The sequence below is a fragment of the Haliotis rubra genome, unplaced genomic scaffold, assembly GCF_003918875.1.
Source record: "Haliotis rubra isolate DU_JTF1 unplaced genomic scaffold, ASM391887v1 Scf455, whole genome shotgun sequence".
Classification (NCBI taxonomy): domain Eukaryota; kingdom Metazoa; phylum Mollusca; class Gastropoda; order Lepetellida; family Haliotidae; genus Haliotis; species Haliotis rubra.
In genome coordinates, this window is record NW_025767141.1 from 867,917 (window position 1) to 882,027 (window position 14,111).

The following is a 14,111-nucleotide window of genomic DNA, read 5'->3' on the forward strand; positions in this document are numbered from 1 at the left end:
TGTACGGTGTCCTAAGTCCTCACATCGACGGTTTTGTGCTTTTAGCATTAAAGTGTTGTTTTCAGCTAGTGTTGTCATAATGCCATACGTTTTCTATGAAATCAGGGTGCATGGTCTAAGTTTTAGAAAAATATTGATTTACGGCAATTTTGATAGTGATCCGTCTGTTTTGTTGGCTCTTGTTCTGTATGCGTCAACAATAGCGAACATCAAGCCAAACGCAATGTACAGAAACACGCTGAATTGACGACACTTGTCATTGGCTATGAATAAAATATGCCAGTAAGAGAGATCGGATTTGGACATAAATATAATATCACAACGAGGACACGGGCAATTTTCAGGGAGTGGTAGATCAAGGCCAAGGTCATCAATGGCGAACGCACTCGGCAATGAGATGAATACTGACTGACTGAGTTGAGTTTGGTTTTACGCCGCTTTTAGCAATATTCCAGCAACATCACGGCGGGGGACACCAGAAATGGGCTTCACACATTGTACCCATGTGGGGATTCGAACCCGGGTCTTCGGCGTGACGAGCCAACGCTTTAACCACTAGGCTACCCCACCGCCCCAATGAGATGAATAAATGTTGGTTAACTCATCATAGACATTTCCAAATCCGATGCATTGAACCAGATTGGACGAATCATACCCCGCCAGATCCATTTTGTGATCGAGTGAGTGAGTTAAGATTTAACGTCACATTGACAGTATTTCAGCCATACCGTGACCATTTTGTGATTGGGAATTATCTGTGACAATGAATGAATTTTCCGTTACATCAATTTCGTAATCACAAAGTTTCTGTGACATTAGACCAATTCATGGAAATTGATATGTACGGGTTTTTTCGCAGGCCATTTATCGTACCTTACCATTCCCTTGTTGATGTTAAAATCACGAAGACTCTGTGACATATCGCAAAGTTTCCGTAGAAACAAATCACAAAAACTCCACTCTCACTGTAACCAAGTTCCCCACAACTCAAGTTCCCTTGATTCAGCGTCAAATGCTGTCAGATCTTCTGGCAAGGTGACATGGCGACACCCTGGAGACCTGGAGACCTGGAAGAATACACGCCCAGGAACATTCGTTCCGTTTAGCGGAGGATCAGTCAAGGCTGGTTACTATGCACGGGAATCTGAGTTAGAGACACCAACGTCATATGCTGGATCTAACTGTTCTACCACGTTGCAATAATCACCACATTGGCAGCCAGCTCGGACGACAACGCGTGACGCATGGTTCTATCACTAGAACGTCATCGCAGTCACCCCAGGGACCACCAAGAGTCCACTTCTGCTAATTCGTCAATGAGTGAGTGAGTTGGGGTTTACGCCGCTTTTAGCAGTATTCCATCAATATCACGGCGGGGGACACCAGAAAATGGGCTTCACACATTGTACCCATGTGGAATCGAACCCGGGTCTTCGGCGTGACGAGCGAACGCTTTAACCACTGAGCTACCCCACCGCCCCGATACATCAATGAATTCCTGTGGTACAAACTAAGAAGCGCGACCAGTCAGAAGCTACTTTACAGGAACCGAATGTATGAAGCCCTTATTCTGGTGTCCCCAACAATGAAATTGCATGAATATTGAAGTGGCGTAAAACTATACTTGCCATTTTGAAAATGGTCAAATGTAACATATGTTATATCTGGGATTACACTTTCTCAGTAAAGTACAGATTCTAGTACTTTTCTGTAAATGTCACTGTGTATGCATAACTTTCGGCCGTGGGAGCCGTTCCAATTTACACTTATCAGAAGTGTACACAAAGTCCTCAGTGGAGACCACCAGTTGTCCGACTTCCATTTGTGTGGAAGCCGCGGTGGCTGAATACGTTAGACGGTTGACTTTGTGTGCTGGCGATTAGGTGCCTGACTCTGAGGGTGCGAGTTCGAATCCCGTATGGGACTCAGTCCAACAAAAGGACAAGACTCTGTACTTTACTGAGAAAGTGTAATCCCAAACAACATGTGTTTCACTCAAAACAAGCAAATTATTTTTTAGTCACCACTCAAAGCAAGCACAATAGTCACAACGCATATCAAACACTTTAGACGCCGTTCAAAACGAACACATATTGCCCGGGACAACTCCAATCCCAACAGGTTTGCATGTTAAATGATATCTGATACATACAAAGTTTGATATTTATATATTGAATGGGTTTTGAGTTTTACTCCAGGAAAGGAAATTTCAAGAATATCCTGATTACCAAAATTTAGCATTCGTCTGATGTCCAAACAACTGAGACACACGGTGGCTGTCGGAAGCCATTCCAACACCTGAAGATGGCCACATATAGTGTGGGGAACATGTTATTCCTGAAAGTACTGTCTTTGGGTTTCCAAACAAAGATTTTCTATAAACGAATGTATCGTGGGTCTACCTTGTACATCTGCGAAATGGGCAAACCCGAGCACTTCTGTTCTTTCATATAGCACGTAGCTCTGAGTGAGCGAGTGAATGAGTTTAGTTTTACCCCGCGCTCAGCAATATTCCAGCCATATGGCGCTGGTCGGTATATAATCGAGTCTGGACCAGACAACCCAGTGATCAGCAGCATCGATCTACGCAATTGGGATACGATGACATGTGTCAACCATGTCGGCGAGCCTGACCACCCGATCCCGTTTGTCGCCTCTTACGACAAGCATGGATTACTGAAGATCAATTCTAACCCGGATCTTCACGGGTCCCTGTATCTGAGGAAAATACCCATATATGACGATGATTTCAGTGTGATACATGATGACATGTCAGTTCAAGAACATGGTGATTAGCAGATTGTTCACCAGTACAATGCCAAATCTCGTGATGCAGAGGTGAGGTGAGGTGAGGTGAAGTGAGGTGAAATTGGGTTTTACGTCGTGCTTGAGAATATTTCGCTCATATGACGACGTGCATGCGTGTGTATGTGTATGTGCGGCTGCTTGTACTAGCCCAGACTGAAGCTGGTTTTATAGTGCTAGCCCACTGAGATACCATGTCGCAGTGAAGCATGAATACCCTACTCAGACATAGTATACTGACTCCAAGCCGACCAGTCCTTGTTGTACCCATTAATGCAGAGTGCCAGGCAGGGACCAACAAGTACCATATTTTAACGTCTTTTGGTTTGATGTGGTCGGGGATCGAACCCGCTACCTTCCGCTCTCCGGGCGGACGCTCTAACCACTACACCACGGAGGCGGTCGCACATCTTAAAACTGCATTGAGTGTAAATGATAAGCATCTGATCATATAACCTTTTAAATGAACACTGTTGGCTATTTGTCTCGAATATGTCATGCTTCGAACACATTTCGTGCAAGGCAACTGCTAAGCAACGCTTCTTTGGCAGTTTGAAGACTTTTTCTGGTTCAAATGTAAAAAAATTCATTCACAAAATTACCAAAGGAAAAAAACATGTCAAAACATCTTTTGCCTGATGCCATGAGTCCATTATGTCTTTTTCTGCAACATGTTTGCACTACGGTTAAAGAATAAACTCTCAATTTAATAACATGAGTGAGTGAGTTTAGTTTTAGGCCGCTTTTAGCAATATTCCGACAATAGCATGGCGGGGGACACCAGAAATGGGCTTCACACATTGTACCAATGTGGGGAATCGAACCCGAGTCATCGGCGTGACGAGCGAACGCTTTCACCACTAGGCTACCCCATCGGTCCCATAGTCGATATGATTGTTATCAGTGACCGTCCGTTATTCATTCACAAAATTACCAAAGAAAATACCCATGTCAAAACAACTTTTGCCTGATGCCATGAGTCCATTATGTCCTTTTCTGTCACATGTTTGAACTACGTTAAAGAATAAACCCTCAATGTAATAACATGACAATCGAAAGTCAGGCGCTAACTGTTCCATACCAAATAAGGGCGTTAGGAGTTAACAATCATGTTTTGAAGTCACTTTAATGCAAGGGGACCTGACGGTACATCACAACAAACAACAACGTTTGAATCGTGTTTCATTCATTTACTCGGTAATCCTGTAATCACCATCCATGTTCAAAATGCATTGTTCACACATGTAGTGTAAACTGATCGGACAAGTTCGCAGACCATTATCCCCACCCTGGACTTCATGAGGCTCGCCGTTTGAATGACCGGAGTGACGTCATCACATCTGTCTCTATGAGGAAGTGACCACTTTCCCCATGGTTCAATCTCTCCGTGTGATTTTGCCATGTAAAACAGAAAATACAAGATTTGACTTCTACGGATACAAGATGTGTTCAGACAGATCAAATATTATATTTAACAAATAAATAGATACAGCTTATGGCAACTTTATTATGAATGTCCACATAATTAAAAGTTTTCCCTTGCAACTGTCTGCAGGTAGTAATTCCGCTTTATGACTCTTAACTGTAACTAACAGCATAAAGAAACCGTTTTGTATTCCAATATGACTGTAACCGTGTCCACTTTATACATCGAACTTGTATTGTGATTTATACTACAACAAAATATCCTATATACCTTTCAAATTAGTCCAAGTAAAATAGAAAAAAAGCACAGCTTTTATCTTTACAAGCAATTTCAGAGAGTAAAACGAAGTGCTATTATTAAAGCGCACGCAAACACACGTACGAGCAAGGTAAGAAAGTAAAACAAAGTGCTATTATTAAAGCGCATTAAAACACACGTTCGAGCAAGGTGAGAAAATAAAACGAAGTGCTATTATTAAATGGCACTCAAACACGTTCGAGCAAGGTGTGAAAGTAAAACGAAGTGCAATTATTAATGCGCACTCAAACACGTTCGAGCAAAGTGAGAAAGTAAAACGAAGGGCTAGTATTAAAGCGCACTCAAACACGTTCGAGCAAGGTGAGAAAGTAAAACGAAGTGCTATTATTAATGCGCACTCAAACGCGTTCGAGCAAGGTGAGAAAGTAAAACGAAGTGCTATTATTAAAGCGCACTCAAACACGTTCGAGCAAGGTGAGAAAGTAAAACGAAGTGCTATTATTAAAGCGCACTCAAACACGTTCGAGCAAGGTGAGAAAATAAAACGAAATGCTAGTATTAAAGCGCACTCAAACACGTTCGAGCAAGGTGAGAAAGTAAAACGAAGTGCTAGTATTAAAGCGCACTCAAACACGTTCGAGCAAGGTGATAAAGGAAAACGAAGTGCTGGAATCAAAGCGCACGCAAAAACGTTCGAGCAAGGTAAGAAAGTAAAACGAAGTACTGGTATGAAAGCGCACGCAAACACACGCAGACACAAACGCTCATGGACTTCACTTCACAAACCAAGACATCAACAAAACATCAACACACACAAGATGTCAGGCACTCATCTGTTGTATATTCTATTCCAGATTGGTATTTTATAATTCAAGGTAAACGCATTGCAGTTGAAGACATGTAATTCGACAGGCTAACCAAGCACTTTATTTAGTGATCATGTTTCCATAACCCTGAGAAACAAACCACGCCCACAAATAGACTATCGTTCACTGACTGGCTGAGAGTAGAGTGGGCGGTGTTTGCCTTAAATTAGAGCGCTTTTCGACGTTTATGCTAATGAAAATATTATTGATAATTTGCATGAGAATATAATATATCATGCGTTAATGGATAGATTTACTTAAAAACCTGTGCGCACATTTTATGCAGATCCGCTAGATGGATTCACAAGTCGTGCACATACGCCAAAACACTGACGTCATTTGTTCAAAAAACAGGAAAGTGTTTGAATTTTGCGTTATCAACTAATTTCCATTGGATGCACTGCCAGTACTCACAGTCACATTCACAGCTTCTGTTTGAGGACGTCCTTGACCCTATCGTGACCTTGCATAACGCCACCCCCGTCTCTGTACAGTAACATTTCCAGGTAGCAAGGTCATCAATGCTGACGTCACACTGTGAGGCGGCAAAGCTACCGTCAGACGTGCACGTGCGCACCGGCAGATACGACAGGTTCATCTCGTGAAGCACGGACTTCAGGCGCGAGATATCAGTGAGGGTGCGTAAAAGAGAAATGGAATTGTCTGTAAAGTCGGAATCGTTGATGAGCTTGACAGTCGTGCTGAAAAGTTGTTTTTGTCTTTGGCATAGTGTCAGGGTTTCTGGAACAAATTAGATTATAACATTACGCACAATAAATGATAAAAATATAACAATATGCAAATATGTAAGTGTTCACTTAACGTGTAACCTGCATGGCCCGGTCATGGAACTTCACGACACCGGTGACAAACAACCTACACTCGGTCCGGTTTAGTAAAGTCACATTTGGCGCTCGCGCAATTTGGAACCAGGACTGGTTCTGGAATATATACGCTTGTCACCGGAAATCTGATACCGGAAGTAAGATGGACCCCGTCTCGCATATTGCAAGTTGATGCGCACAAAGGGAGCCGGGAACCAGCTTGGGTATCATAATTGGGTATTATTGACTGTTGTTTATTGATCATTTATTCTGAGAACACAGAAACGTAAACGTCTTCTTTATGTCTGAATCAGACAAAACATCCCACGAGACCTAACCGTCCTTACAACGTAACACAACTACACTGTAAAAAAATATAGGTTAGCTAGCTATTGATCTAATTCTACATTAACCACAGAAATTGCAGCTTTCTCTCGCGTGGCATCACACGCCGTAAACAATCTGTTTAGTTCACATATTCAAAAAGACAACCGATCATTACAGATCATAGCATGTTTCTTTCCGCGACTTCCAGTATTTGTATGTCTTTGTGAGCAGTACAACTCTCCAGGAAAACAATGGCTATAACATGAATGTGTCATCAGACACTTATTCTGGTATTGTAAACATGTCAACTCTTTATAGACTCATATTCAAAATGGATAAACAATGTTGCAGAAATTTGAATAGCTTTCAATAAAGAAAGTGATATTTGGGGGGTTTCCCGTTAAAAACAATGACCCTTTAAATGCTATAATTCTGGTTATAAAATACCTTATTTTTGAATCGTATTCCAAACAAAGATTTTTGAGTCTTGAGGTTGTCCAGCAAGAGTTGACAAACTACTATAATATTACTAAAGCAATAGCGTTTTCAACTTGTGATTAAAATAAATTTGTTTTAAATTTGATTAAAATAAATAGTTTTGGTCCAGCTCATGTCACCGTTTATTTGCTGACACTGCTTGTGAATGACGTAACCATTCACTTTTTTATGCCAAATCAACTTGTCATATACATTGTTTAACCGCAATTGTATCTCACGTTTATTTTGTAATCATTATTGATCTGTAATGAAGTCTATGTATGATATGCTGTACGAAAAAAGTGGAATAAAAACAAAATCGAAAATAAAAAAATCTCCAGGACAACAATAGCTATAACATGAATGTGACATTCATAATCCAAGCTAGCATTCAACGTTGGTTCTCTAATGACATTTACCTTGTCAACGTTGTGATGGTTGCACCTTTGCAGTTCAGAGAAAAATCATATTTTGAATATCATAGTCAAACCCATTCTCTTCCCACAGAGGTTACTTTTCATATCTTCCTACGAACCTCTGTTCTAATACAAACTCTCATGGTGCGAGTGTTCAGGAGTCGTGATTGGTTGCAATCAGATTTATTTGTGCAATCAGCGACGTTGTTTCAAATGTGATCAATCGCAAGGCCTCGGTAATTTCCGTATGCTTCGGGAAAACTAGAACCTCTTCTCCTGCGCGATGCGCAAACGTTTCTTCTAAACAGAACTCAGTCGTGTAATGGCGGATCAATGGCGTCTCCATCGCCCTCGTTGACAACGGACAAGCTAGCCATTAAATGTCTTGTGTGTCACATTAACATATGTCCCCGGCAGAGGAGGGATATTTGTGGCCCCATATTTACTTGCATTAGTCCAGTTAGATCTAAGTCGATGTAACACGCGTTCTGATTGGATAGAAAGAAGGGAGATAATTTGTGTTGCGATTTTGTGCCGCTAGGGGATTTTACGAGAACCGGGAAATATGGCCGTATTAGAACAGAGGTTCGTAGGAAGATATGATAAGTAACCTCTGTGGCAAGAGAATGAGTCAAACCATGGTTCCTCCAAAGAGCACATTGACGAAGCAACACGCATACTGTGTCTACGTGTGTTAACGCAGGCAAACCTACTGAACCCTCTCAGACATGACAACGCAGTGTTAACGCAGGCAAACCTACTGAACCCTCTCAGATATGACAACGCAGTGTTAACGCAGGCAAACCTACTGAACCCTCTCAGACATGGCAACGCAGTGTTCACGCAGGCAAACCTACTGAACCCTCTGAACCCTCAGACATGACAACGCAGTGTTAACGCAGGCAAACCTACTGAACCCTCTCAGACATGACAGCAGTGTTAACGCAGGACAGCACACTTACTGTGTGTTAACGCAGGCAAACCTACTAACAGTCTCAGACAGGACATCACACTTACTGTTCTCGCCTTGAGTAGGCAGGTTACAAAGAGGGCCCCAGTGGGTATCTGGACATTGACACAGCTCCCCGTTGGCGATTTTACCAATACAAACACCAGAACTTGTGAACACCCCACACAAGTTGAAATTGTTAAGTGCTCTGTACAATGTTGTACAAACTGACTCTGAAATAACGATTGAATGTATTATCATATTCACAACATGACAAGTAGCAAATGGATGTAAGTTTACGGAACAATTGACAAGCGTAACTCAATCTTCAGATTAGATTCTGCTAAGTAACAATGAGGTCAAATTCAAACTAATATTATAAATTGTTTACTGGTCACGAGGGCTCAGGGAACATAAACATAGAAGGTACATCAACACATGGGCTCCCAGGGACCAGTGAACAACGTATTTATCTTACTGAATGTTCATTTTGAACTGTTTGAAGCACTGGTATAAGCACTCATAATAAGGACTACCAGAGTTAGGTAATTGGCCAATACCAACTGACAAGAAAAACATATTTAGAGTTATATCCCTTCCATCGATTTGCATTCGCAAAACATCGGTAATTTCCGTACATCATATACGTTACTCAATTATTCGAGATAAAGAATTACTAACACGAAGTACCAAATGAATTCACACAGTTCGGCATTCCCAGCGGGTTACATAAAAAATGTTGCTCGCTTGTAAGCGGGGTTCATTGAAAATAATCGAAGAGCACTCAGCCAATCAGAAAACAACATTTATGTGTGACTAAACGTCATGTGAACTAAACTTAGGCTCAGTATTATTCATTACATTGATATACTAAGTCTAACAAACCCTAGTAGAAGGTCGCGTCAGCTAACCTTTGAGACGGCCGAACGGATTTCACCAATCAGACAACAGCTACTATTTTGGGTCCGGCGGGACTTAAAAAATGTTTTTAGATTTTCTCTTCCTCAGTCGCTGACACTGATCTCTCAACAAACGAAAATCCGCATAAGACACAGATATTCGCCCTGCAGTATTTTCGCTTAGGGGTTTCTGATGACATGGTTACCATTAGCTTATATTATGGCAAGATGACATCCTTGAATATTGACAAAAACGCTCTTTTCAGCGGCTGTTTACTCGCTGTTGTAAATAATCGCGTCCTGCATGTGTATCACTCGGAAGCGATCGCGCGGAAAACAGCAATCGGAATCGTTCGTATACAAACGTTTTCGAGGTAAAAGTTCAAACGGTATGTGCAAATGTTAACTTTCGCGATTTGGTGAGCTGGTCAATTAAAAAAGTTAGGGACCGTTCATAATTTACGGTTGTGTTGTGGGTGGGGCACCCACTTTGTTCTGGGGAGGTAGGGGGTTCAGCAATTTCGTACACATGTTTTAAGGGGGTTCAGCAATTTTGTACATAAATATATTTTAAAAATATGCTTAAAATATATTGGAAGGGGGAGGGAGGGTTTAATTGATTATGTACATGACATGCAAGGGGAAATTGCTTATGTACATGACATGCAGGGGGGCATTCACATTGTACAAATCGTCATCAATTTCCAACAACCCCAACAACCCAAACACACACACACACACACACACACACACACACACACACACACACACACACACACACCCCACCCCACACCCACACACACACCACCCCCTGGCGATAAATTATGAACGGTCCCTTAGGTGACGCGACCTTCTACAAGGGTTGTTAGACTCAGTATAGCAGTGTAACCATAATACTGAGCCTAAGTTAACTTAGACTGCATGTGAACTTGGTCAGCTGTGAAGGCCTTACTTTCACAGTTCTTCCCAAAGTAGCCATCAATACAGGTGCATGTATAGTTAGTGGTCCCATGTCCCCCACACACGCCGCTGTTCTCACACGGTCTTGACTCGCACGGATCTGTCAGAAACAAATACATTGTTATACTTAGTACGTATACTTCCTCGGTTCACCCATCAGAAAATGGGTACCCGGCGGGATAAGTCATGTGACTAATAACCTAGCGCTTCACTGGCAGGTTGGGTTATCCGGGGTAATAATAGCGCTATGGGCATTCACCTAGTGAATGGAGTTTAGCGCATTATAAATGCACTTATTGCTATTGTTATTATTATGTTTTACAGATTAAAGATAATATGCAGCAGAGAGGGTTTGGGTGATCCTGGCACAGTCAGGTTGGTAAGGCTCATCATCAGCTCAGGGCCCTTGCCCCCTCTACACGCAGCCCAGACAGCGAATGAGACTTCTCCAAGGAAACGCTGCCTAGTCTAACCCACCAAGAACTTTCCGGAGAATATGAAGGCTCCCCAACACTGCAGCCTTCTGCATTACCCAGAGTGTCAGAAGGGCTGTACTCCCGGTGGAGAACCCGGGCACTCTCCTGATCTGCGCCAAGAGATCAGGAGGTACCAAACCAAGGGCACCGAGAACAATGGGGAGCCTTACGACAGTGTACTTGGGATGCAAGCGAGCCATTTCAATGGCGAGATCCGCATATTTATCATGCTTTTGCTTAATCTTGCCAATCACATTGGTGTCAAAAGGGACAGAAGATTCAATGATATAAATAAATTCATTGGCTTTATCAAAAAGGACAAGATCAGGTTTGTTGGCAGGAATTCTTCTGAGGCTGTATATGGGCCTATTCCACAGAAGTTTGAAAGCATCATTTTCCATGACGCCCTGGACATGTTCAGGGTCGTACCATGGATGGACCTCGGAGTCAAAGCCACAGGCATGTCGGAGACGGTAGTAAAAGCAACGAGCCATGCCATCATTATTATTATCATTATTATTATCATTACGTACACTCGACAAACATTACTAAAGTCCCGTCCATTACGACCTTGGCACTGGTTGATGACACCACTGGTAGCTTGGACTGGATCTTGACACATGTCAAGTTGCATCTGTCCAACATGTGTATACCTCCTCGAAAAACACTGTCATACAACAAGATTCGGGTCGTCTCTCAACACCAGCTTGGTGAGGATCTCACAGGTGTTCAGAAGGCGTTTCCGTGAAACACACAAACGGTGATGTCAGAACAACAAAAGGGACATAACTCTGCAGATCAAATTGCATCACCTTACCGTCATTCTGGTAAAATAGACTGCTAAAATTACGCTTTATTTTTGCTAAAAGATAAGCATTTAACATCCAGTACAACTGCCTGTATAACCAGCTCAAATACAGACACATATATGGCTAGATTATGAAGCTCAGTTTCCGACTACAGGATACCCCCACCGACCAGAGGGTGAGTGAGTGAGTTTAGTATTACGCCGCATTCAGCAATATTCCAGCTATATGGCGGCAGTCTGTAAATAGTCGAGTCTAGACCAAACAATCCAGTGATCAACAGCATGAGCATCTATCTGCGCAACTGGGATAAGATGACATGTGTCAACCAAGTCAGCGAGCCTGACCACCCGATCCCGTTAGTCGCCTCTTACGACAAGCATGGGCTACTGAAGACCAATTATAACCCGGATCTTCGCGGGTTCCCAAGAGGGACAACACTAAATATTGAAAAGGAATTGTAAGTTTTAACTACTGGATGGATGCACATTAAACAGGAATATCTATATTCCACACTTTCATTCACTCTGGGTTTTACATGACGCATAATTCTGGAGTATTTGACTCAAGATGTGAAGATATTTTCATACGCGTCATAGCTGTCGCGATATTTGTTCAAGTAACTGTACCTTGAATCCACATAATACCGTTAAATACACTTAGCAATGTGAGTTTTTTAAATATAAACTGTTTGTCGGCAAAACTAGGCTACCCCACCTTCCCGAACACATGTTGATGTGCGTGAGGTACGTGTTCTCAGATACGACTGAAAGTATACGTACTAGGGTCCCGTTGAGGTGAGTGAGTGAGTATAGTGTTACGCCGCACTCAGCAATATTCCAGCTATATGGCGGAGGTCTGTAAATAATCGAGTCTGGACCAGACAATCCAGTGATCAACAGCGTGAGCATCGATCTACGCAATTGGCATACGATGACATGTGTCAACCAAGTCAGCGAGCCTGACACCCCCCCCCCCCACCCCCACCCCCCGATCCCGTTAGTCGCCTCTTACGACAAGCATGGGTTACTGAAGATCAATTCTAACCCGGATCTTCACGGGTCCCGTTGAGGTAGATTTCCGCACATACAACCGCGTGTTGACGTTACCTGTGATTCGCGTATCCCCACCCCAACACCATGCAACAACCGCGTGTTTGATGTACCCCGAGGTAAGGTGTGTCACAAGCGACCACCATGTAGAGTCGACGTACCTGATGTTTGGCAGTGTAGATACCCAGCAGTCAAAAGAAAAACTGACGCTGTGATTCCTGGTATTCGTCCCATCACCTGAAACTTTAATATTTCAAACAAATTAACACACTACATGTATTTTCAAAATAACCAGTTCTAAATAAAATGATACACGATTATTTATTATGAGAGTAGTTTCCTATTTAGGAGACGTTCGTCAGTTAAACTAGATTTTGTTGTTGTTATTTGGAGTTTCATCGAAATGGAAACACTGAACCTGGAAATTCCTGAAAGAAAGAATATATATACTACAAACAAGAAAAATGGGAACAGCCTAAAATATAAGTTACGTTACATTTAACTTCAGATTGTAGAAGTATGGCAGCAACAAAAATAGCATTGTTTCAATAAGTTTACATACAAGAATATTCAGTTTCAGTTCCAATTTTAGTTAATAAATATCTGTTTTTAAACCACCACCCCACCCCTTTACCCCAGCCCCTACACTTCCCTCATCCCCAGACCCGATTCTCAATACCCAATGGTCGGTGCTTGTTACACTCGCGACAATTCCGGGTATCTAGCAGTAGTTCAAAGAGAATGCTGAAAGTAGTATACTTTAGATAAGCTTTTACGTTTTAATTCTCCGTTATAGAACAATAGATACGCTATGTACTCACTCAAGCCTCCTCTGGCAATGCTCCTACATTAGGTACTGAAATTGTACCCACGAGATTGGTAATTTTCTGGAATTGGAAGAAAACACATTCACGCCCTTGGAAGCGTCAGTCTGTCAGGATTGACAGCGCTGTGATCAGTGTAGCTGTTTTCAGCCCCGTTGCTTGATATACAAGTAGGTAAATGTACACTTTGTAAGGATGTCCCAAATTGATTTGCCAGTCGGCTATGTTAAGTATCCAGTCATGACTAATACCAACAATACCCTGAGAAATCACGTATTCATTATTCAAACATGTCATATTCAATGCGCACTGAGGGTTGAATAGGCAAGTTTAAATTTAGATGTTTCCTTGACATTTAGGGCACTATAGAATATAGCTTGTTCAGCCTGTCAGACTACATTAGAGTTGTTACCGTGGAGATAAGGTCAAAGGTACAGGTGGCGGAAAAGAGAATAAATAATATTGCTTCCCAGTTGTTGAAAGGCTTTTATACTTCGAATGTGTGGTGCATAACAGTACTTCCTGCTTGACACCACTGATGAGATTGAGGCTTGAATTGATTGATTGAGTTTAGTTTTACGCCACATTCAGCAATATTGCATCTATATGGCGGCGGTCTGTAAATAAGCGAGTCTGGACCAGACAATACAGTGATCAACAGCTAGAACATCGATCTGCGCAGTTGGGGTACGATGTCATGTGTCAACCAAGTCAGCGAGTCTGACCACCCGATTCCGTTAGTCGCA

The 14,111-nt window shown here is 42.2% G+C and overlaps 1 protein-coding gene across 2 annotated transcripts; it reads right to left on the reverse strand.

Moving 5' to 3' along the window:
• Positions 1 to 3,980: 3,980 nt before the first annotated feature.
• LOC124290036 (sushi, nidogen and EGF-like domain-containing protein 1) lies at positions 3,981 to 13,610 on the reverse strand. 2 transcript variants are annotated; one of them, XM_046726724.1, is made up of 5 exons: positions 13,363 to 13,610; positions 12,703 to 12,784; positions 10,200 to 10,307; positions 8,417 to 8,581; positions 3,981 to 6,096 (listed from the first exon to the last, which is right to left on the reverse strand). In XM_046726724.1, the coding sequence occupies exons 2-5, from the start codon at positions 12,773 to 12,775 to the stop codon at positions 5,699 to 5,701; spliced, it is 744 nt and encodes a 247-aa protein (XP_046582680.1). In that variant the 5' UTR covers positions 12,776 to 12,784; positions 13,363 to 13,610; the 3' UTR covers positions 3,981 to 5,698. The 2 variants fall into 2 exon arrangements, with proteins under 2 accessions (XP_046582680.1, XP_046582679.1); XM_046726723.1 differs by lacking the exons at positions 12,703 to 12,784; positions 13,363 to 13,610 and adding an exon at positions 11,217 to 11,725.
• Between the last annotated feature and the right edge of the window lie 501 nt (positions 13,611 to 14,111).

Excerpts from the sequence above, each read along its gene's own strand:
- LOC124290036 (XM_046726723.1), bottom strand. The coding sequence starts at position 11,328 with ATGTTGGACAGATGCAACTTGACATGTGTCAAGATCCAGTCCAAGCTA. Across the intron at positions 8,582-10,199 it reads CTTTGGGAAGAACTGTGAAA|AGTCAGTTTGTACAACATTG; the intron begins GTAAGGCCTTCA and ends TCGTTATTTCAG. Across the intron at positions 6,097-8,416 it reads GCCTACTCAAGGCGAGAACA|AAACCCTGACACTATGCCAA; the intron begins GTAAGTGTGATG and ends AATTTGTTCCAG.